The following is a 21,750-nucleotide window of genomic DNA, read 5'->3' on the forward strand; positions in this document are numbered from 1 at the left end:
TGGCGCGGGGGGTGGGTGGGATTCTGCTTAACCTTTCCCTGTCTGCTCCTTTTCTGGATCCAAATCCCCACACAAAAAGGGGCAGTGTGAGGGCACAATCAGTGTTATGGAGCTGCCCTGAAAATCATTGCTTTGTGACCGTAAGAGGCCCTTCTCAAAGAAACAAGCATCAAGAGAATTTAAGCTACAGAATTTAAAACAAACAGATAATTACAAAAAAAGAAAGCAGTCTGGCGCCACATTGCATAGGAGTTAGTTTAACACACTCTACATGGAGCTGCCTTTGAAAAGAGCTCAGAAAGTTCAACTGGCTGAAAGAGCTGCAGACACACTGCTGACCAGGGCTGGCTATAGGCAGCATAGGACTCCCATATTAGAACAGCTCCGTCTGCCTAATTGTCTGTTTCTGGACACAATGTGCTGGTTATCACTTATAAAGTCCTGCTTTGCCTAATTCAAAAATGCCATGTCCTGTATTGATAGTTTTGTCCAGTATTTCAGATCTATCTCCCCCCCCCCCCCGGCAAATTAGGGATCCTCTCCAAGGACCTGTGTTTGAAAAGGTGTGTGAATGTGAAAAGTCCTGCATTTAAACTCTGGGTAGCCAAGCACAGACAGACTGACAGATTCATGAGTATCTGGGTGTGTGCATGCATGTGTGACAAATTCCGGGGGGGGGGCATCCTGTGAGGCTGCGGGAGATTGGAATGGATTGTTTTGAAGTCACTTCAGTACCAGGTGGAAAAAGAAAACCAACTGTCCACCAACCCCCCTCCCTGCCCTGCCCTGGATTCACCACCCTGTTCCTCGTTTTACTGCCACTTATGCTGATCATAACCAATTTTCTCCAGCACATACTTCACCGCTTCATAGTTCTCCTTCAGTGTATCCAAGTGAGCCAGGGGGTATAGAGGCAAACTGGTTGCCATTGTGTAGCAGAACACATTTCAGTGATCGCTTGCTGCTGTCAATGAACAGTCTCCAATCTTTGGGTTCGTACTGTGGCACTCCAAGCTTGAGCAGAAGCTGTGCAATATCTGCACAGTACACCAAATCCTTCTCTTCCGAGAAAAAACAGGTACTCTTGATGCCTGTTGCAGAAGAAGCTGATGCGAGCACTGTCAGAGAGGAGGTTTTTTTCCTTCAATCTGGATGCCAACAGTTCGGCAGAGTCTTTTGACAAGCTGAAGTCGCGAACTAGATAATTCAGCTCCTTTTGGGAAAATAGATGTGGAGCATCATCTTCAATAACCACTGCTTCTTCATGTCCTTCAACACTGGAGGCATCTTCGTCACTAATGTCAGGAAGTTCTCCGAAGATAGGCACTGGAATTTCATCACAATGAGCTACAGGACGACGTGCGGATTGAAGATCAGGATACTTTGTGGGGCGTCTGCCCCATTAACTTAGTTTTGATCCCCCAACTTTATGCTTTGCCGCACCAATTTATGAAAGATTTTGAGGTTTTATGACTTCCAACTGATCCCTTTTCGACATAATCACCCAGAACTATCGGACCTGAATACTTCTTGTCATTAAAACAATCATTTCCAATCAAAACAATTATTCGACATGGCATTTTACCCCCACCAACTTCTTCTAAAATGCTCCACACAAGCATACATGTGAACAAAAACATAAAAAAACGACATGTGGCCATAGCTCAAAAACTTGACCTGATTGAGCAAAACCAATGTGATTTTGGGATTCAGCGCATCAGATTCGTCCTAAATCAACTGAAAAAACACAGACAACAAAATTGTTGTTGACCAGTGAAATGAAATTTGAAACAATTAAAGTCTAACTTAGAGTTGAGACCCCCCCTGGATAAATGGTTTGAAACATGAAAAGAAACCGTGTTTCTTGCTGCCGTAACTGTCGCTCATAATCTTTTCTGATGCTAATTGCCTTCTGATTCACCCATAAAACTGTAAATAATAGATCTGTATCTGAATGATTATGAGAAGCAAAATGTTCTACCAGAGGTGCCTCCAAATTAGCATTATTAATACGTGATCGGTGTTCACCAATCCGAACCCCCACAGCTCGAGTGGTAGAGCCTATATACAATAAATTGCCAGCTGCTGCCTTTGCTGCCTTCGTGTGTTGTGATGGCGGCAGCAGCGGCAGAGGCAGCAACCCTCTTATTCCACTAACGAAAGGAACCTCTGAAGCCTGGTGCTGGCCTGCCTCCCTTCACCATCCCTCCACTTGGATACCCACTCACACAGAGAGAGACTCATGCACCCTCTTGCCTTCCCTCACGTTGCGCACTGCCCCCAAGCTCAACTTGCCCTCTTGGTCAGGCTGCCAAGAGGGGGGGCTTCTGCTGGGCCAGAGCCGCTTCTCTTCTGGGCGACACCCCCCTCCACACCACATCCCTTTTCTGTTCCGAGCGGCTGTGTTTCAGGGCCCCCGGGTAACATATAAATACCCTCTATTTAAAACTTTTTCTTATCAGGCGATCATCAAAATTTTTATTTATAGACATATTACTGACATATTTTTTAGCTGCTTTGGGGGGGCCCTCCTCACCTGTGCCCCTAGTGGGGGCTTTCCTCGCTGTCCCCTAACTATGGCCCTGACCCCAATCACTGCAGCCTGTGTGGGAAAGCCTTGAGGAGCTCACTGTGTGCAAGGGGGCTTTCCCAGGAGAGAAGCTGCACTGGTGCTCCGAGGGCAGGAAGAGCTTTGGCTGGAAATCGTTGCTCACTTCACACAAAAGGATCCACATGGGGAAGAAGCCATGCAGGTGCTCTGAGTGCAGGAAGAGCTTGGGGGTCAGAATCCACACAGGTGAGAGAAACCTTCCCATTGCCCTGACTGCAGTTAGAGCTTCAGCCAGGTAGCCCCTCTCTCCTGACACACGGGAGAACCCACACGAGGAGAGGGGGAGAAGAAGGATCTGAAATATTTTCCTTGAAGCTTGAATTGGTTTTTATTTTTTTATTTGTTTTATTTGATGTGTTGTGAAGCGCTTTGAGGCTTTTTCTTTAAAATATAAAGCGGTATAGAAATGAAATAAATAATGATAATGATAATTTCATTGCCAAAAATAAGAAACGGCACTTCAACATTCCATTGTGGCGACCGTAGCCTAGGTTTAAGGAGACATTTAGCAATTAACTGATAGATATATGAGTTTTTAATCCTACCATGGAAGGCAGGACTTCCTCTCCCATTAATAAGGCTGAAGGGGACTGAAGCACAAGATGGTGGTTGTGGAGCCTTCGTTTCCAGTATTTTCTTTTGATCGGTCTTGATAATAATTATATTATCACTCCCGTCACCCTGGAATAAATCCAGTTAACCGCTCCACCTGTTCCTGTGTTGTTAGATCATTTGGTTGCAATGCCGTCACACAAGAAGAGGAAGATCGATTTGGAGTGCCGCATTTTCAAAAAAGATGGACACACGACTATTTCTTTGTGGAGCTGAAAGGCATGCCCGTGTGCCTCATTTGTGGTGAGGCCCTCTCCGTCCTGAAGAAGGCCAACCTGCAGAGGCACCACAGGACGAAGCACATCCAGTACGAGGAGTTCCAAGGGCAGCTGCGCCAGGAGAAGGTCAAGGCGCTGAAAACGGACCTGTTGGGTAACCTGTGGCCCCTCCAGATGATGTGATATTGCAACTCACGTCTTCTTTAGCCGTTGGCCACGCTGGCTGGGGCTCATGGGAGCTGGAGTCCAAGGATCTAGGTCCAGAAATGGCGGGGACAATTTGGAGGAGGGAAATTCGGACAGGCTTAGGGTATAAAGTATCTATGCTGTAAACAAAGCAGTGCCCTCCCTCTTTATAGCAAGAGCTGGGAAGTTGGCTGTGCAGCCGTGTTTTGAAAACAACTTGTGGTTTTACCTGATCTTGGTGACAGATTCCTTTTTTTTACAGAGCAATTGACTCCCTCTGGGGAAGATCCCTGGGAGACCCCATGTGCTAGTGGGATCATTGCTACAGAGTTCTTGTGTACATGGTTGTGTTATAGGAATTCTAAGGTCATATCTATATCTATATCTATATCTATATCTATATCTATATCTATATCTATATCTATATCTATATCTATATCTATATATCTATATCTATATCTATATCTCTATATATCTATATCTATATATCTATATAATATGTTCATAAATTTACAAGGCCAAACACATACATAAGTACATAAATGAAGTGTCTGAAATAGTACAGGAGAACAATCCTGAAACTATTTTGTCTCTTCCAAATTGACTTCAAATGTTTCTCTGCAAGGAGGAAGGAAATGGGAAAGCCTCCCCATTGTCTCTTTGCTCACAAATCCTGTCTTAAGAGCATATCTGTGTATGAACAGGGTGAGCCTGTGACCTGGATTCAGGAACTAAAGTATTAACCGTCGCAAAAAATGGCCAGGATGCCCAGGTAAAAGCAATCAGTGACCATTATCAGATATCCTGGCAGAAAGGTTTTCTGTTGTAGACCACCCCTTCTGTGATGTATGTATGATGTTTTGGGGGGTGGTCTTGAGCTACAGAGGAGGCAATTTTCAAATGTCTACATAACAGCTTGCACACCATTGTTCTAGGTTCCTCTCCTCCCTCCCTTCATGTGGGGAGTGGGGGACCCTGTTGCAACAGTTAAATAAAGATCATGCTTACTAGCTGCTTTGCTTCTCAATATTCTCTGGTTGGCCTCTGTTTTTAAGAATAATAATAATAATTTATTATTACGGTCATAGACCAGCTTGCTGGAATTAAATGTCTGTTATATATATTTATGTATGTGTTTGCCTGGTACATTTACGAGCATTTATTTTATATCTAAGACCTTATAATTCTCATAACAGCCTCTGTTATTTTCTCCTACTGATAGAGAACCTACAGTGGTGCCTCGCAAGACGAAATTAATCCGTTCTGCGAGTCTCTTCGTCTTGTGGTTTTTTTGTCTTGCGAAGCATGGCTATTAGCAGCTATTAGCGGCTTAGCAGCTATTAACGGCTTAGCGGCTTAGCGGCTATTAACGGCTTAGCGGCTTTAAGAAAAAGGAAACAAACTCGCAAGAACTCGCAAGACGTTTTGTCTTGCGAAGCAAGCCCATAGGGAAATTCGTCTTGTGGAACGACTCAAAAAATGGAAAACTCTTTCGTCTACCAAGTTTTTCGTCTTGCGTGGCGTTGTTAGAGACAACGTTCAGCGTTCGTCTTGTGGGGCACCACTGTACTTAAGGACTCTATATGGGCTTTTAGATACCCCATAAGGGAAAGGGGATGCGGATGGCGCTATGGGTTAAACCACAGAGCCTAGGACTTGCCGATCAGAAGGTCGGCAGTTCAGAATGGCAGATGAAGTTGATGGACTATATGGAACTGGCGGAAATGACTGGCAGAATCCGAGACCAGGGAGAAGATTCGGTGGAAGAAGACTGGAAAAAGTTTAAAGACTATTTACAGAAATACTGTAAAATTAATGAATGTTAGAAGAATGTTGGAATGAAGTTATATGGCTTTAGTAGAAATGTTATAATGAATTAAGTATAAATAGATTAATAGAATATTAAAGGAAAAAATAAGGTTAGAATGTGTTAAGATAATTATAGGATAGAAAACAGAGGAAGATGGAAAGGAATTGCTGAAACAATTAACAGAAGTGGAATACAAAAAGGGAGGTATGAGGAGGTCGTTGAAATAAGTGAATGAAAGATAAGATACTGAAATTGTTTGATGTGTTTTAAACTGTTTTTGTTTGGTTATGTTAGTTTAATGTGTCAGTGTTATGTAGTGTTTTTGTATTGTATTGTATTGTTCTTTTTTGTAGTGTTGTGTTTAAATTGTTGGAAAAGTAATAAATATTATTTTCAAAAAAAGAAGGTCGGCAGTTCAAATCCCCACGACGGGGTGAGCTCCCGTTGCTCGGTCCCTGCTTCTGACAACCTAGCAGTTCGAAAGCACGCCAGCGCAAGTAGATAAATAGGTACCGCTCTGGCAGGAAGGTAATCAGCGTTTCCGTGCGCTGCTCTGGTTCACCAGAAGCGGCTTAGTCATGCTGGCCACATGACCCAGAAGCAAGGCACGACGACTATAGCATATTCCCATTGCGACTTCTTAGCAACTCGTACTTAAAGGCACGCTGCCTCTTAAGGCCGAAAGCTACATTTTCCTTGGAGTAAGACCAACTGAATTGAATGGGGCTTACCATTTCTATGTTCAGTAGAATCGTACAGGATTGCACTGCAAACTTCTGACACATTAGTTCTGAGTGCAATATAGCTGTCATCCTTTTTCTTTTTTCTGTTGGAGGTCCTCCTCAAACAGCAGAGCAGCATGGTTATAGGTATGTTTTGTCCACAATTAATTTGTTGATCTGTAAGGCGGGTGGCACTGTGGGTTAAACCACAGAGCCTAGGGCTTACCGATCAGAAGGTCGTGGTTCGTATCCCCGCGACGGAGTGAGCTCCCGTTGCTCGGTCCCTGCTCCTGCCAACCTAGCAGTTCGAAAGCACGCCAGCGCAAGTAGATAAATAGGTACCGCTCTGGCAGGAAGGTAATCAGCGTTTCCGTGCGCTGCTCTGGTTCACCAGAAGTGGCTTAGTCATGCTGGCCACATGACCCAGAAGCTGTACGCCAGCTCCCTCGGCCAATAAAGCAATTAAGAGTATTTATTTCACATCTGTAGTGTACATTCAGCACGTATTGAAAGTTTCCGGTTCCCCCAAAAAGATTCATGGGAGGGAAACAATATAAACTGAAAGCATTTGCAGATGACTTGGTTTTAACACTACAGGAGCCAGAATCTAGTACAAAAAGAGTTTTAGAATTGATTCAGAAATTTGGTCGGGTGGCGGGTTTTAAGTTGAATAAACAAAAAACTAAGGTATTAGGAAAAAATTTGACATCTTCTGAAACAGAGGGGTTTCAGAAGGAAACAGAACTAAACATTGTTAAAAAAGTGAAATACCTGGGGGTTAATCTGTCTTCTAAAAACTTGAACTTATTTAAAGACAACTACGAGAAATGTTGGTCAGAAGTAAAAAAAGATCTAGAAATCTGGTCAAGATTGAAACTATCCTTGTTAGGCCGAATTGCAGCTATAAAAATGAACGTTTTGCCAAAAATGCTGTTTTTGTTTCAAGCCTTGCAGATTGTGGACAGAGTGGAATGCTTTGGAAAGTGGCAGAAGGACATTTCGAAATTTGTGTGGCAGGGCAAAAAGCCCCGAATAAAGTTTAAAATATTAACTGATGCAAAGGAAAGGGGGGGGGGGTTTGCCCTGCCAGACTTAAGGTTATACTATGAAGCTGCCGCCTTCTGCTGGATGAAAGATTGGATTCTGTTAGAAAACACTGATGTCCTAGATCTGGAAGGCTTTAATAATTCGTTAGGTTGGCATGCATATTTGTGGTATGACAAGGCAAAAACACATGGAACGTTTAAAAACCATATTGTCAGAAAAGCAATATTTATGGTCTGGAAAAAATATAAAGACTTATTGGAAAGTAAAACTCCGAGGTGGTTATCACCAATAGAGGCCAAGGCTCGGAAAAAAACCTAATATGGAGGCCGTCTGGCCGAAATATTGGGAAATAATAGAAAACATTGGAGATAATTGGAGGTTGCAGAGCTTTGAGAAATTAAAGGGTAAGGTGCAAGATTGGTTTCATTATGCCCAAATCAACGAGGTTTTTAAGTTAGATAAAAAAACAGGATTCCAGGTGGAAAAATCGAAACTTGAGACAGAGTTGTTAGAACCTAAGACCAAGCTATTATCGAGAATGTATAACTTGCTGCTTAAATGGAACACTCAGGATGAGACAGTCAAATCAGCCATGATAAAATGGGCTCAAGACATTGGTTATAATATCATGTTTGAGGACTGGGAAAGGTTATGGACCACCGGTATGAAGTTTACGGCATGTAATGCCTTGAAAGAAAACATTATGAAAATGGTATACAGGTGGTACATGACCCCAGTCAAGCTTGCAAAGATATACCATTTGTCTGACAATAAATGTTGGAAATGCAAGGAGGCTGAGGGGACATTCTTTCACCTTTGGTAGACTTGTCCAAGAGTGAAGGCCTTCTGGGAAATGATCTACAACGAGTTAAAAAAGGTGTTTAAGTACACCTTCCCCAAGAAACCGGAGGCCTTCCTTCTGGGCATTATCGGCCAGAAGGTGTTAAAGAAGGATAGAACCCTTTTTATGTATGTTACCACAGCAGCAAGAATCCTCATCGCTAAGCATTGGAAGACTCAAGATTTGCCCACACTGGAAGATTGGCAGACGCAATTGATGAACTACATGGAGTTAGCTGAGATGACTGCCAGGATCCGAGATTTGGGAGAAGAAGCAATGGAGGAGGACTGGAAAAAGTTTAAAGACTATCTGCAAAAGTATTATAAGTTATATGAATTATAAGATGCTGCATGACTTGGAAGGTTAGCCCCAGCAATGAGAGTGGATTACATATGAAATTGGATAATATTAGTGAAAGAATCAAAGTTTAAATGGTCAAAAATGACAATATGTTATGTCTCTAGAGTAAATGGAAAATAAGGGATTTAAACTTAAATTGTAATTGAAAGTACAAAAGAAACACACGAAACAAGGTCATAATTTGCTGACAAATTTATTGTTAAGAATGCACTGTGCGGGAGATGTGGGGAAGTCCGATAGAAAGTTGAAATAAGTTATTGAAATGGTTTGTTTTTCTTTCTTCTCTCTTTTATCTTTTCTGTTCTTTCTTTTTTTGTTTTATCTGTAATTGGAAAAATGTAATAAAAAATTATTATAAAAAAAAGATTCATGGGAGGGGTTGCATGTGAGGAATTCTTTGGCAGTTAGTCTGTCCGGCAGCTGCTGCTGCTGCAAGTCCCTGTTCAATGTTCCTGCGTCTCTGTGTCTGTGAGGAGTATACAGGACACTGCAAAAGACACTGTGTGTAATGGATGTGCAATAAGCCAGAGATAGTGTTCCCTCCCTATAATATAAACAGGGAGACTTCTGTCCAGGAGATGGGGGGGGGGGGTCAGCAGACATCATACACAAACGCACACACACCGACTACCAAAATCAACACAATCACTTCTGCTAATGTCCCCACAAAACACATCATTACAGTTTTTCCTATCTATTCAAAGGGCCTCTGCTGCACATAACAATTCACTGATAAATGTACAGTGGTACCTCGAGTTAAGTGTTATTTCGTTCCGGAGGTTCGTTCTTAAACTGAAACTGTTCTTAACCTGAAGCACCACTTCAGCTAATGGGGCCTCCTGCTGCCGCCACACCGCCGGAGCGCAATTTCTGTTCTCATCCTGAAGCCAAGTTCTTAACCCGAGGTACTATTTCTGGGTTAGCGGAGTCTGTAACCTGAAGCGTATGTAACCTGAAGCGTATGTAACCCGAGGTACCACTGTATCTATGTCCTGGCTCACTGGGAAAACTTCAGAAATTCATATGGAATCACTTGAGTGTTGGATTTACACCATTCCAACGTTGTTCTGTTCAGGAAGGAAATGGCTGCCAAGGGAGGAGCTTGGGACATGAGTGAAGGCAGCCATAATCTCTAAAGTGTGAGTCCATGTACTCAGCAGCCCCTCTGCCTGAGTGATATAATCTCTCGCATCCTGATACCTGAGTGCGGGACAGGTAAGCCATTCCAGAAACAATAGCAAGCCCAGATCAAGACAAAGCCACTTCCGGCCTGCCCAGGAGGTGGGGTTGTGGGCTTCACGCCCACCCCCCGCGTGAGCAGGGGGTCTGCCCTATTTAGGGCCGGTGCAGAGGGGGCTCGCCCTCTTTTTGCCGGCTAGCCCCCACGTTTTCCCACCCTCCCTCACTTTAGGTAGGCTTTAGGTAGGTCTCTGACTTTGCTATGGACTTCGGTCTGTCGCCGCATGGGGCATAGTAGGAATTTTTCCCAATTGGCAATTTACAGCCATTTGGTTTTTCGCCTACCTCGTAGTAACTCGTCACAACTCTTCGGCATTGGCGGTAGGCATTGGTAAGAAGGGGTTAAGAGGATGTGTGTGTGGGAGGAACGCCATCACCTCCCCCCAGTGAGCGAAGGGTGGTCCATTAAAGGACTCCGGGGGGGGGCGTGGCCCTGTCCGAAGCCTATGGAGGTGTGGGCCAAAGGCACGCCCCAGAGCAGTGACCCGGGGGAGCTCCTAACTGCAGGAGACTCCCCCGATATAGTGTTAACCCTTCCCCGTGTCTCCAGCAAATGGGCTGGAGCCGGATAGTTGTTAGTACCAATGCCTAAGCCAGGGGTCTGCAACCTTTAAGACAAAAAGAGCCACTTGGACCCGTTTTCGAAGGAAAAAAAAAACTGGGAGCCGCAAAACCATTGCGACATTTAAAACAAATATATCTCCGGAGCCGCGATCTGACAGCGAGCGGGAAGGTGACGTCGGGACGGTGCGTGCCAGTACATGCGACATCACAGCCAGTACAGCGCCCGCCACAGTGGGGAGTGTCGGGGCGTACAATGCGCCTCCTCCCCTCGCTAGTATCTGCCCCGGAGCCGCGGCAAAGGTGTAAAAGAGCCACATGCGGCTCCAGAGCCGCAGGTTGCAGACCCCTGGCCTAAGCCAATGCCTCTCATTCCTGAATTCAATAAAGTTGTGGCCTAATTTGCCCATTTAACCTTAAACTATGGTGTCTCGTGTCTTTATTTATCCTGGTGGGGGGCGGGAACTCGCCACGCAAAGGGGTGTGATTAACTTGGCTGGGAAACAGGGACATGTAAATACCTCTTTTGCATCACTTGATGTAATTTTAGGGGTGTTGTGGGTATCTCTGTAAAACTGATCAGAGTGGGAGCCATCCTTTGTTCTGGGCTTCCTTCCTGGGGGCGGGTGGAAGTCCTGTTGCAATAGTTTTTTAAAAATAAAGATCAAGCCTCCTGGCTGCTGTTTTGTTCCTATATTCCTGGCTGGTGTGTTTGTTTGGTAATCCCGGGCCCCAGGATTTTCCTATAACAAGACCCTTGAACTTGCTCCTCAAAATGCAATCTGAACAAAACTGGTGAAGCAGTGAGGACAATATATTCTTTCAAGCGCTGAGAGCCAAAGCAGGCACAGTCCAGCTGGGGCAAAGAATGAGCTTCTATTCCCTATGCACACGTTCCCTCCCTCGTCTCCCCATTGGTTGGGTGCTACAAGGTTTTCCTTCCCCCAGTTATCAAATAACAGACAAGAGGCTGAGCGTGGAGAGAACTTCTCCTTCCTCCTCTGAGTTGCTTCCACTTCCGGCTTCACCAGCAGAGATAAAATTGGAGCTGGCAAAGGAGGGAGGGGAGGAGGCGGGAAGCGGGGCTGCATTGTGCGGAGGAGGGGGCTTCTTCCTAATTAAGCCTCCTAATTAAGCGCCCTCACTCCCTGCCTCCCACGCGGGGGCTCCCATTCCCGCCCCGCTGCCCAGGATTTCGGGTGAGTCCAAAGCCAGTGGCGGAGAAGGAGGGAAGGGGCTTTGCGAGGGGGTCCAGGATGAGAAGCCCTGGGACGGGGAGAAGAGAAGGGAGGAAAGGGAGCTGTTTCCTTAAAGGGGGCCTTGAGGGGGGGGGGAGAAGCTTCCATCTGCAGGGATCTGATGGAAAGGGAGTTGCAGGGAAGGAGGCGGGCAAGGGGAGAGGGGTGGGCATTGCTGGCCGGGATCGCCTTAATAATAGTATTAATTTTAATTTTAATATTTATACCCCAGCCTCGGTGTCCGGCTTCCTTCCTTCCTTAGGCACCAAGTGAAAGCATTGCTCTTCTCCCAGGGGTTTGGCTCATTAAACAATCTATGGACTGCACAACTGCATGGGGGGGTGGCGTTTTTATTTCCTACTCTGCTATGCATCTGTGTTTTTCTATTGTAAGCTGCCTTGTGATCTTTGGAGGAAGGGCAGTATAGAATTGGAAAGAATAGCAGTAAAAATAGGTTTTAAAGAAGTGCCCCCTTTAAGAAATCACGTTGTGTAAACGTGTATGTTGTCCTCTAGGTTCAAACACACACAGAACACCCACAGTAGGAGCAAGCAGTGCTCCAAAGTGCTTCTCTTGTGAACTTGCCATATAGGTTGTTTACTCCTGACCAAAACTCCTGTTTTCCAAAAGGACTGGAGGGGGAGGTCTCCTCACTGCTTTTAACCCCCCCCCCACTCCCACCGCATGGAAGACGGAGGACGTGTTCATTCACAATCCCAGTGTTTACCATGTGTGTATCTGCAATGAACCAGGCACTGCAGCTCCTTCCCCTCTCACTGGGCTGCAGAGGAGGAAACGGATGGGTTTGAAGGCTCTTTCTGCCTCTCTCCCCTGAGGAACAAGAGCAAAGGGTGTTTGCAGGACAGGAGGACAGAGGAGGAGGCAGCGAGGGCAGAGGGAGCAGTGGGCGGATCCACCGCCTCTCCCAGGGGGTCCAGATGCAAGCAAGGGGCTTCCTTCTTCTCCATGCAAGGGCCACCCATGTATTCAGAGCAGTCCTTTGCAGATTAACTCTTAAGTTCTATGGGGTCTACTCTCAGGCCACTAATGTGCATACCATGCCAGCCTTAGGAAGGGAGGCGGGACAAGCAGGTGAAAGGAATTGCCAAAAGTGTTTGAAAATGAGTGGCGGCTTTTGGGAAGAGGGTGCCCAATTGGGGCTTCTTCAGGGGCAGCGGAATGTCTTGGGCAGGAGAATCCCTGCAGGGGTTCTCAGACTCCCTTGGCTTCTTCTTCCCTCCCTCCCAGGAAGCTGCAACTTGCTCTGGATTCTGCGCTCCTCAGGAAGCTGAACCTGCAAACATAGCTGAGACTGAACCTGCAACCCTGGCCAGGATGGAAGGAGGAAGATGGATGGGTGACCTGGTCAGGCTGTCTCCCGCATCCCTCCCCACTAACTCTGAGCATTCCCTCCCAGGACCCTTGGAGAAATCTGGTGAGTTCCAGGGGAGAGGAGATGGGGACAGGGATAGATGGATGGTGGAGGGAGAAAGCGGAAAAGATGGAGAGGAGACAAATGGAAGGAAGTTTCTGACAGGAAGAAGGAAGGGGTGAGGCCTTCTGTCGAGTTGCAGCTCGGCATCCAAAGAAAAATCAGTCTCACACCATGATAGGTTCCGAAATATGGCTGCTCCTAGGGCTAATAATATGGCAGCTCCTAGGGCTAATGCAGCACAGCTTTTATTGTGTGAAATAGAAAGATACAAGCCAAGGAAAGATACAAAATACAAGCCAAGCAATTTGTTCTAGCCAGCAGATAAAGACCTTCGCACAAGACTATGTGAGCATCAGGCCATGCTACGTTAGCCAATCATATAGGACAGCACGAGCTGTTCACGCGCTATTCATGCTCCAAGGATGCTTCTAGCTGTGAGATCACCCTGCAACAATAAGAACTTTGCTCATGCTCTCATATACAAGCAATCATTTTCCCACATGTCCTCTTTTCTTATTATATTGTTAGAGGGAAAAAGAGGGACCATTAGTACATTTCATTGCCTAAGCGTCTACACTGTGCAACATAAATTCCTCTTGTAACCCCTGTGGTGGGCCGTGGTCGGTACCACCATGCAGTGCATTGGGAAATCAAAGAGGGTATGCATTGAATGCAACAACACACCATAATGAAGCCAGCAATACATGCAATTATAATCAATAATACTTTCCTTAACCATAATCCATTAGGCAACCAAGAAAACAACCACTCCCATGGATCAAAACCTTCAGGTGGATTCAAAGGATTATGAGCTATCATTTGTTCCATATAATCAATAGTAGCAGAGATATTGGTCGATTGATCAGTTATATACATGCAGCAATGAGAATGAATTAAGGCACAAATTCCACCTTTAGAAGCAAAGATTACATTTAAAGCATAAAAAATTTTTTAAAACAACTTCTCTTATTTCTGACATTTCTGTGTTAATCATTTTTAAAGCCAAGATAGTAGAATTAAACAAGGCTTCGGTCGAATTTGCCAATCTATGCAAATCACAGTAATTCCTCCCTACACCTAAAGAGGGAAAAAGGGACCATCACCAAAAAAAATTCAAAGCTTTGAAAAGCTTTTTAAAATCATTTTTCTCAGCAGCTAAAGGCACTAGCCAAGAATATTTTTTTCGCTTCAAGCATATTCCACTTGCTGTAACTAAAAAGATTGCAACAAGGTCGAGAACAGAACCCATTGTTCTCGCAGGTCATATTGCAACTTGCTTTCTGTCCGGGAACCATGCCAAAGCACAAGAATGAAACAACTGGAACACACCGAAATCCCTCACCCCCTCCCTTGCCAAGAGTCCACAATAGTTCCAAGACAGCCCTCTGTACATGCTCAGAGGAACACATCATAAGGCAGGACTCCTGAGGGAGGAGAAGAGAAAAAATAATCTGGGGGGTAAAATCCAAGTGATGCCAATCCAGCGAGGACATCCTTCAAAGCCAGGCTCATTTCCCAAACAAGAGGCAGCAAAACTGTAATGATGTTTGGTGGTTGAAGTGGCTTCCCAGGGAAAAAGGGGGGCCAATGCAGTAGGGGTGAAGATGGCCTTTCAGCGTGCCAGGAAACACTGGAACAGCTGTGGAATAGCCTCTTCCATTGCAGAGGTGATTGTGATCTTGCCTGCTGGATCCTTATGTCCTTTAAGGGCAGAAAATAGTGGAGACAAAGTGGAGGTGGGCAGGTCCAAATAACTCTTTATCCGATTCAGCTGTCCAAGGATTTGTTGTAAATCCACCAGTTTAAGATAATCAGGAAACTGTAGTTGAGGCGTAGCTGGAATGGCTGCAGATGCTGTCAGCTTGTGTCCCAGGTACGTAATAGGTAAGGTCCGCTGGATTTTTTCTTTAGCCACTGTCAATCCAACAGGTTGTAGCCTTTGCAGGATTTTGGGACACGGCGGAGGACAAGGCCGTGGCTAGCAGGCTGTGGCTAGCAGTGCCCACTGACTGGCAGGCTTTAAGCATATCAGCAACGGCTATATTTGATGTTGCCATTAGAAGGCGCAGCGCTTGCTTACGGTCCTCATTTGCAAGCTGGCGTACAGTCAGTTCTTGTGCTGCCAGGTCCTGAACTTGCCGCTTGAAGGTATTGTACAAGCGATCAACAAATTGTCCATAGGGCTTTGCAAGGCCCTGTCTGATGCTTCCCAATAGGCCATTTCGCTCATTCTTGTCGTCAGGGACAGAGGCCAAAGCCTCTTGGGCAGCAGCCGTGGTGGCCTCCCAATATTGAGGATCGAGAGTTAGCTGTTGGGCAATAGTAAGAAAATTGCCTCCTCCCGTTAACCCATCGAGGACATCAGCTTGGGTTAACATGACGGGGGCTGGGGGTGGGGCGGCACCAGCAGCGGCAGCGGCCAAAGCAGCCTGATGATTAGCCAATGCAACATTATTAAGATTATTCCGAATCCCATCAACACGACGTTGGCAGGCCCAGTGCCAAGCTTGTATAAACAAAATCATTTGATGAGGCTGCATTACAGTGCGGGCCAACAGCTTAACATCCTCTGGTATCAAATTTTGTTGAAAAATAGTGCCAAACAAGCCCAGGGTGTAAGGAGATTGTAAACCATTGTCCTTGACAGAGGAATGCAGTTCCTTTATGAATCTCAAATCAAACTGTTCGTGCCGGGCTGGGCCTCCCCCTGGCGCGGCAGGAGCAATCACAGGGAAGAGATTAGGAGTTGTACAGTCAAAACCCAACAATGGGGCAGCGGCACGGAGAGATTCTTGGAGAGGAGTAGTATTAGCGGTGCCAGAGGCCTTGGGCGTAGGAGTTGGAAGGGTGGGGGGTGCTGAATGCGAAGATTCTTGGAGAGGAGTAGTAACGGGAGGTGCAGGAAGTGAAGAATGCGGAGAATGCAGGGAAGGGACGACAGGAGGAGCCGAAGGGAAAATGTCCGGTGGTTTAGGAGGTAGGTTTGAGGCAGGCAAAACTTTAGCCTGGAGGGCGGGCGAAGAAGCTGTCGCAGCAGCCAGAAGAATGTTTGAAGGAGTTAAACACGACATAGCTTTGTATACGTTACTCCAGGCATGCAAAACCTTGACATCAATTTGGGGATGATTTTGAAAGAAGTGTCCAATTTTTTTCCAATCATCTAATTGCCAATTTCCGTCCTGGGGAAACCACGGACAGTGAGTGTCCAGGGCTATTATAAGGGACTTAAGGTCAGCTTTCCGAACAGCAAGGTTGTTACTGGCCAAAAGGAATTTAAGGTCTTTATAAAAAATTTTCTGTGGTGCAGAGAGAGATTTTCCCATGATTGCAAAGTTGCAAAAAGAGCAGGGAGCACTTACCGAGGGATCCTTAGGAGGATGAGGGAGGCGCCTTTTTGCCCTGTCCGGGCGGAGATAAGTGCTGATAAGTCCGTAACGTAGTCCAGAATCACATTCACACGGGAGCTCTCACCAGGGATCCACTACGTGGATGAACGACGCGTCTGCAGCCCTTGCGGGGCGAGGTGAGAGCTGAACGTTGTAAAACAGCATGAAATCCGAAAGAAATCACACGGGAGCACTCACCAGGGATCCACTACGTGGATGAACGACGTGTTGGTGAGTGCTGAATAATGAAAAACAGGCAGTCACACGGGAGCACTCACCAGGGATCCACTACGTGGATGAACGACGTGTTGGTGAGTGCTGAATAATGAAAAACAACGTGAAGTCCGAAGGCAGTCACACGGGGCACCAAATGTCGAGTTGCAGCTCGGCATCCAAAGAAAAATCAGTCTCACACCATGATAGGTTCCGAAATATGGCTGCTCCTAGGGCTAATAATATGGCAGCTCCTAGGGCTAATGCAGCACAGCTTTTATTGTGTGAAATAGAAAGATACAAGCCAAGGAAAGATACAAAATACAAGCCAAGCAATTTGTTCTAGCCAGCAGATAAAGACCTTCGCACAAGACTATGTGAGCATCAGGCCATGCTACGTTAGCCAATCATATAGGACAGCACGAGCTGTTCACGCGCTATTCATGCTCCAAGGATGCTTCTAGCTGTGAGATCACCCTGCAACAATAAGAACTTTGCTCATGCTCTCATATACAAGCAATCATTTTCCCACAGCCTTCTGCAAAGCAGCTCTTTGTTTCTTGAATACTTTTCCTAAAGTAGTGGGGGCAGATTTTCTTCCTCCAGGCTTTGAAATCTTAGGTGTTATTTCCACGGCAGGAATAATTGATGATAATGATGTTGCACACCAATCCTGAAAAATGGGTGAAGGGGAATGGAAATGCTTCCCATAATTATTTATAATTAATGTATTTAAATTGTTTCTATTACTCTTATTTTTTATAGACAGGGTCAGAATGATACATTCCACCAGCATCAAAACACAATAAATGCATGCACCTCCCCAGGTTGGTGGGCTTAAGGGACAAAGGACCCGTTATCATGATACACAATTCCTGTGACTGGAGGGTCTACACTTAGGATTGGGCATATAAAGTCCAAGAGCGTCTGGTATTATAAGCAAGTTGTGTAAATTTTAGAGACTGGGGTTGTTTGTGAGAGGGAGGGAGTGGGATAATAATTTATAGCGCCCCTGTGTAATGGCTTGGTTCTCCTGCACAGAGGCAAGACAACTCCAGTAGTAATTATCTCAGGTTTATTGCTCAAACTCATAAATCACTGTGGAGCTCAGTCTTTGGCCTGTTCATCCCAGCTTGCAGTTCCCGAGTCCTCCAGCAAGGAAGGCCCCACTTTCACTTTCTTTTCCCCTCTTCTCGCACATTCTCACGAGCCTACGATTTTTTGGACAGGCTATTCCGGGGGCTCTGTGTCAGAGCTTAAACTGGAGCTGAAACTGGAGCTAACAGTCTGTGTCCCCACCCCCGTCACCCCCTCTTCCTGCTCTTTGTTCTTTGCTCCTGCTGCAGCTTGGCTGCTCCTCCCCTGCTTCACCTTCCAACTGAATCACATCTCTTGCGTTCTCAGGCTTTGTCAGCGGAGGCACAAGAGGCTTGAGATTCACGGAGCTGACAACCTGTAATTTTGTCTGTCCCTAAGCCTCCATGGAGATACTGTGGTACAACCTTGGTGCAAATTTCAAAATAAGTACACAAAGCCAACAAAGAGACTCAGAGGTTTATAGTGGCACCAGCTTTCCTGGTCAAAAGTCCACTGACGTCTCTGCTCTGCCCTCGCGGTCCTAGGCAATAATCCTTCTTGATACTAGTGTCTGGAAAGCACAGGAAGGCAGAGAAGACTCTTGTGCTCCAATCCTGCTTGCCGGTTTCCCACAAGCATCTGGTTGGCCTCTGTGAGAAGAGGATGCTGGACTAGGTGGGCCTTTGCCTGATCCAGAAGGCTCTTCTTAGGTTCCAATATATTGCAGTATTTTTACAGTTACATGTAGCACTTAAGTTTTATTTATTTCACATGGGAGTTGTGTCTAATAAGCCAATTCCACCATAGATCTGTATTATAAAACGATGGTGCTTTATTAACTGTGAATGGACTGATCATGTGTTGCTCTTTCCACTATCTCATCTGCTTTGCAAAAAATTTGGAACCTAGAGAGGATAGTGGAGAATGAAGGTGTTACAATGAGAGAAGGTGCAGATTGGAATTGACATGTGTTCAGTTCCCTTTTTGTCTTTCTTGAAAGTCTAACAGGATTCTCTTTCCTCCCAGACTCCCAAACAGGTGAGGAAGATGAAAGTCAGAATTCTATGAAGCCACATGTGAATTTATGGGGGAAAGCAAAGAAATTGAGGATACAACAAAAAAGTCACAAAGGAGAGAAACTATTTGAATGTACAGCATGTGGAAAGAGCTTCAGTGAAAGTGGAAAACTTAGAATACACCAACGAACTCACACAGGGGAGAAAACATTTGAATGTAGGGAGTGCGATAAGAGCTTCAGTCGAAGTGGGGCACTTAGATTACATCAACAAACTCACACCGGGGAAAAACCATTTGAATGTGTGGATTGTGGAAAGAGATTCAGTCGAAATGATACACTTAGAATACACCAACAAACTCATACAGGGGAGAAACCATTTAAATGTATTGAATGTGGAAAGAGCTTCAGTACAACTGGGAAACTTAGAATACACCAACGAACTCACACAGGGGAGAAACCATTTAAATGCATTGAATGTGAAAAGAGCTTCAATGAAAGTCAAACACTTAGAGTACACCAACGAACTCACACAGGGGAGAAACCATTTGAATGTGTGGATTGTGGAAAGAGCTTCAGTCGAAGTGGAACACTTAGAATACACCAACGAGCTCACACAGGGGAGAAACCATTTAAATGTATTGAATGTGGAAAGAGCTTCAGTCGAAATGATACACTTAGAATACACCAACGAACTCATACAAGGGAGAAACAATTTAAATGTATTGAATGTGGAAATAGCTTTAGTCAGTATGGAAACCTTAGAATACACCAAAGAATTCACACAGGGGAGAAACCATTTAAATGTATTGAATGTGGAAAGAGCTTCAGTACAACTGTGAAACTTAGAATACACCAACGAACTCACACAGGGGAGAAACCATTTAAATGTATTGAATGTGGAAAGAGTTTTAGCATAAGCGGAGCACTTAGAGTACACCAACGAACTCACACAGGGGAGAAACCATTTAGATGTATTGAATGTGGAAAGAGTTTTAGCATAAGCAGAGCACTTAGAATACACCAACAAACTCACACGGGCGAGAAACCATTTAGATGTATTGAATGTGGAAAGAGCTTCACTCGAAATGATACACTTAGAAAACACCAACAAACTCATACAGGGGAGAAACCATTTATATGTGTTGAATGTGGAAAGAGCTTCAGTCGAAGTGAAACACTTAAATGTCATCAGCGAACTCACACAGGGGAGAAACCGTTTCAATGTATGGAATGTGGAAAGAGCTGCCGTCAAAATGGAGCACTTAGAACACACCAACGAACTCACACAGGGGAGAAACCATTTAGATGTATTGAATGTGGAAAGAGTTTTAGCATAAGCGGAGCACTTAGAATACACGAACGAACTCACACAGGGGAAAAACCATTTAAATGTATTGAATGTGGAAAGAGCTTCAGTGATAGCGGATCACTTAGAATACACCAACGAACTCACACAGGGGAGAAACCATTTCAATGTATGGAATGTGAAAAGAGCTTCAGGACCACTGGGAAACTTAGAATACATCAGCGAACTCACACAGGGGAGAAACCGCTTCAATGTATGGAATGTGGAAAGAGCTTCAGTACAAGTGGATCACTTAGAATACACCACCGAACTCATACAGGGGAGAAACCATTAAAATGTATTGAATGTGGAAAGAGCTACAGTCACTATGGAGCATTTAGAAGACATCAACGAACTCACACAGGGGAAAAATCACAGATACTTTAATAAACCGTATAGGTGTTCTTTACCTTTCCCTCTATGCTTCCTTGCAATGCTGATAAAATCAAACCACGCCAATGCTTTCAGCCCCAGAAGAGGAGCTCCCCTTGGTGTCAAGGGAGGGGTCCAAGGGAGCATCTGAAGCCCTGCCATTCCTTCTGTCCCTGGCCCCTTCCCCTCCCCTCTCTGCCATCCCAGGGCCACTCTTGACTCCACAGCAGGAGGCTGGATCTGTCTGTGATGGTGAGATGTCCTGGGTGGTTGAAGGACCACTTCCTGTTTCCTGGAGCTCCATCCTGCCTTCTCATGCAAGGTGGAGTCATGAAGCAGGCGAAGGCTGAGCACACCTAAGGGTGGTGTGGGGGGTGGGTGGGATTCTGCTTAACCTTTCCCCGTCTGCTCCTTTTCTGGATCCAAATCCCCACACAAAAAGGGGAAGTGTAAGGGCACAATCAGTGTTACGGAGCTGCACTGAAAATCATTGCTTTGTGACCGTAAGAGGCCCTTCTCAAAAAAACAAGCATCAAGAGAATTTAAGCTACAGAATTTAAAACAAACAGATAATTACAAAAAAAGAAAGCAGTCTGGCGCCACATTGCGTAGGAGTTACTTTAACACACTGTACCTGCGGCTTGCTTTGAAAAGAGCTCAGAAACTTCAATGGCTCAGAGAGCTGCAGACACTTTGCTGACCAGGGCTGGCTATAGGCAGCATAGGACTCCCATATTAGAACAGCTCCATCTGCCTAATTGTCTGTTTCTGGGCACTATCAATGTGTCCACAAGAAGAGGAAGATAGATTTGGAGTGCCGCATTTTCAAAAAAGATGGACACACGACTATTTTTTTTTTTAGCTGAAAGGCATGCCCGTGTGCCTCATTTGTGGTGAGGCCCTCTCCGTCCTGAAGAAGGCCCACCTGCAGAGGCACTACAGGACGAAGCACATCCAGTACAAGGGAGTTCCAAGGGCAGCTGCGCCAGGAGAAGGTCAAGGCGCTGAAAACGGACCTATTGGGTAACCTGTGGCCCCTCCAGATGATGTGATATTGCAACTCACGTCTTCATTAGCCGTTGGCCACGCTGGCTAGGGCTCATGGGAGCTGGAGTCCAAGGATCTAGGTCCACACATGCCGGGGACATTTCAAATCCCTCCTCAGTCATGAAGCTGATTGGGCGACTTAAAGCTGGTCACCATCTTTATGCGAAACCTCCCTCGGAGGGTTGCTGTGTGCGTGAAAGCAATATATCTTGTGGTGGGCTTGATGAGGGGAGTGTGGAACAGAAATGTAATTCATAGGTAAGAAGACAGGAAATAGTTCTGAATCTGACTGAAAATAAAGGATTCTTTGTCTCCAAATTGCATATAGCAAGCACCTGTGTTGTTGAACTCTAGCTGAAGTTTCAGCATCTGGTTCCTCAGCACTCTGCACTCTCTCTCTCTGGAAACCTTC

General features: G+C 45.4%; 1 protein-coding gene and 1 long non-coding RNA gene across 9 annotated transcripts in view; one reads left to right on the forward strand and one right to left on the reverse strand.

Annotated features, from left to right (window-relative positions):
• The window catches only part of LOC308580430 (uncharacterized protein), an 80,690-nt gene extending 59,034 nt beyond the window's left edge, over positions 1-21,656 (forward strand). For 5 of the 8 annotated variants that reach the window (XM_081182039.1, XM_081182038.1, XM_081182040.1 and 2 more), the window contains 2 exons: positions 12,694-12,880; positions 18,583-21,656. In XM_081182039.1, the coding sequence (XP_081038165.1) occupies positions 12,694-12,880; positions 18,583-20,306 (1,911 nt within the window). In that variant the 3' untranslated portion in view covers positions 20,307-21,656. Of the gene's footprint in view, positions 1-10,923; positions 11,407-12,693; positions 12,881-18,582 lie in introns of those variants that run through there. The other 3 variants (XM_081182041.1, XM_081182036.1, XM_081182042.1) reach the window with 2 other exon arrangements.
• The window catches only part of LOC308581344, a 57,720-nt gene continuing 56,256 nt past the window's right edge, over positions 20,287-21,750 (reverse strand). The window contains exon 2 of the long non-coding RNA XR_014004992.1: positions 20,287-20,335. This is a non-coding gene — a long non-coding RNA (uncharacterized lncRNA). The remainder of the gene's footprint in view (positions 20,336-21,750) is intronic.

This window comes from Podarcis bocagei, assembly GCF_964188305.1.
Source record: "Podarcis bocagei genome assembly, chromosome: 2".
NCBI lineage: Eukaryota > Metazoa > Chordata > Lepidosauria > Squamata > Lacertidae > Podarcis > Podarcis bocagei.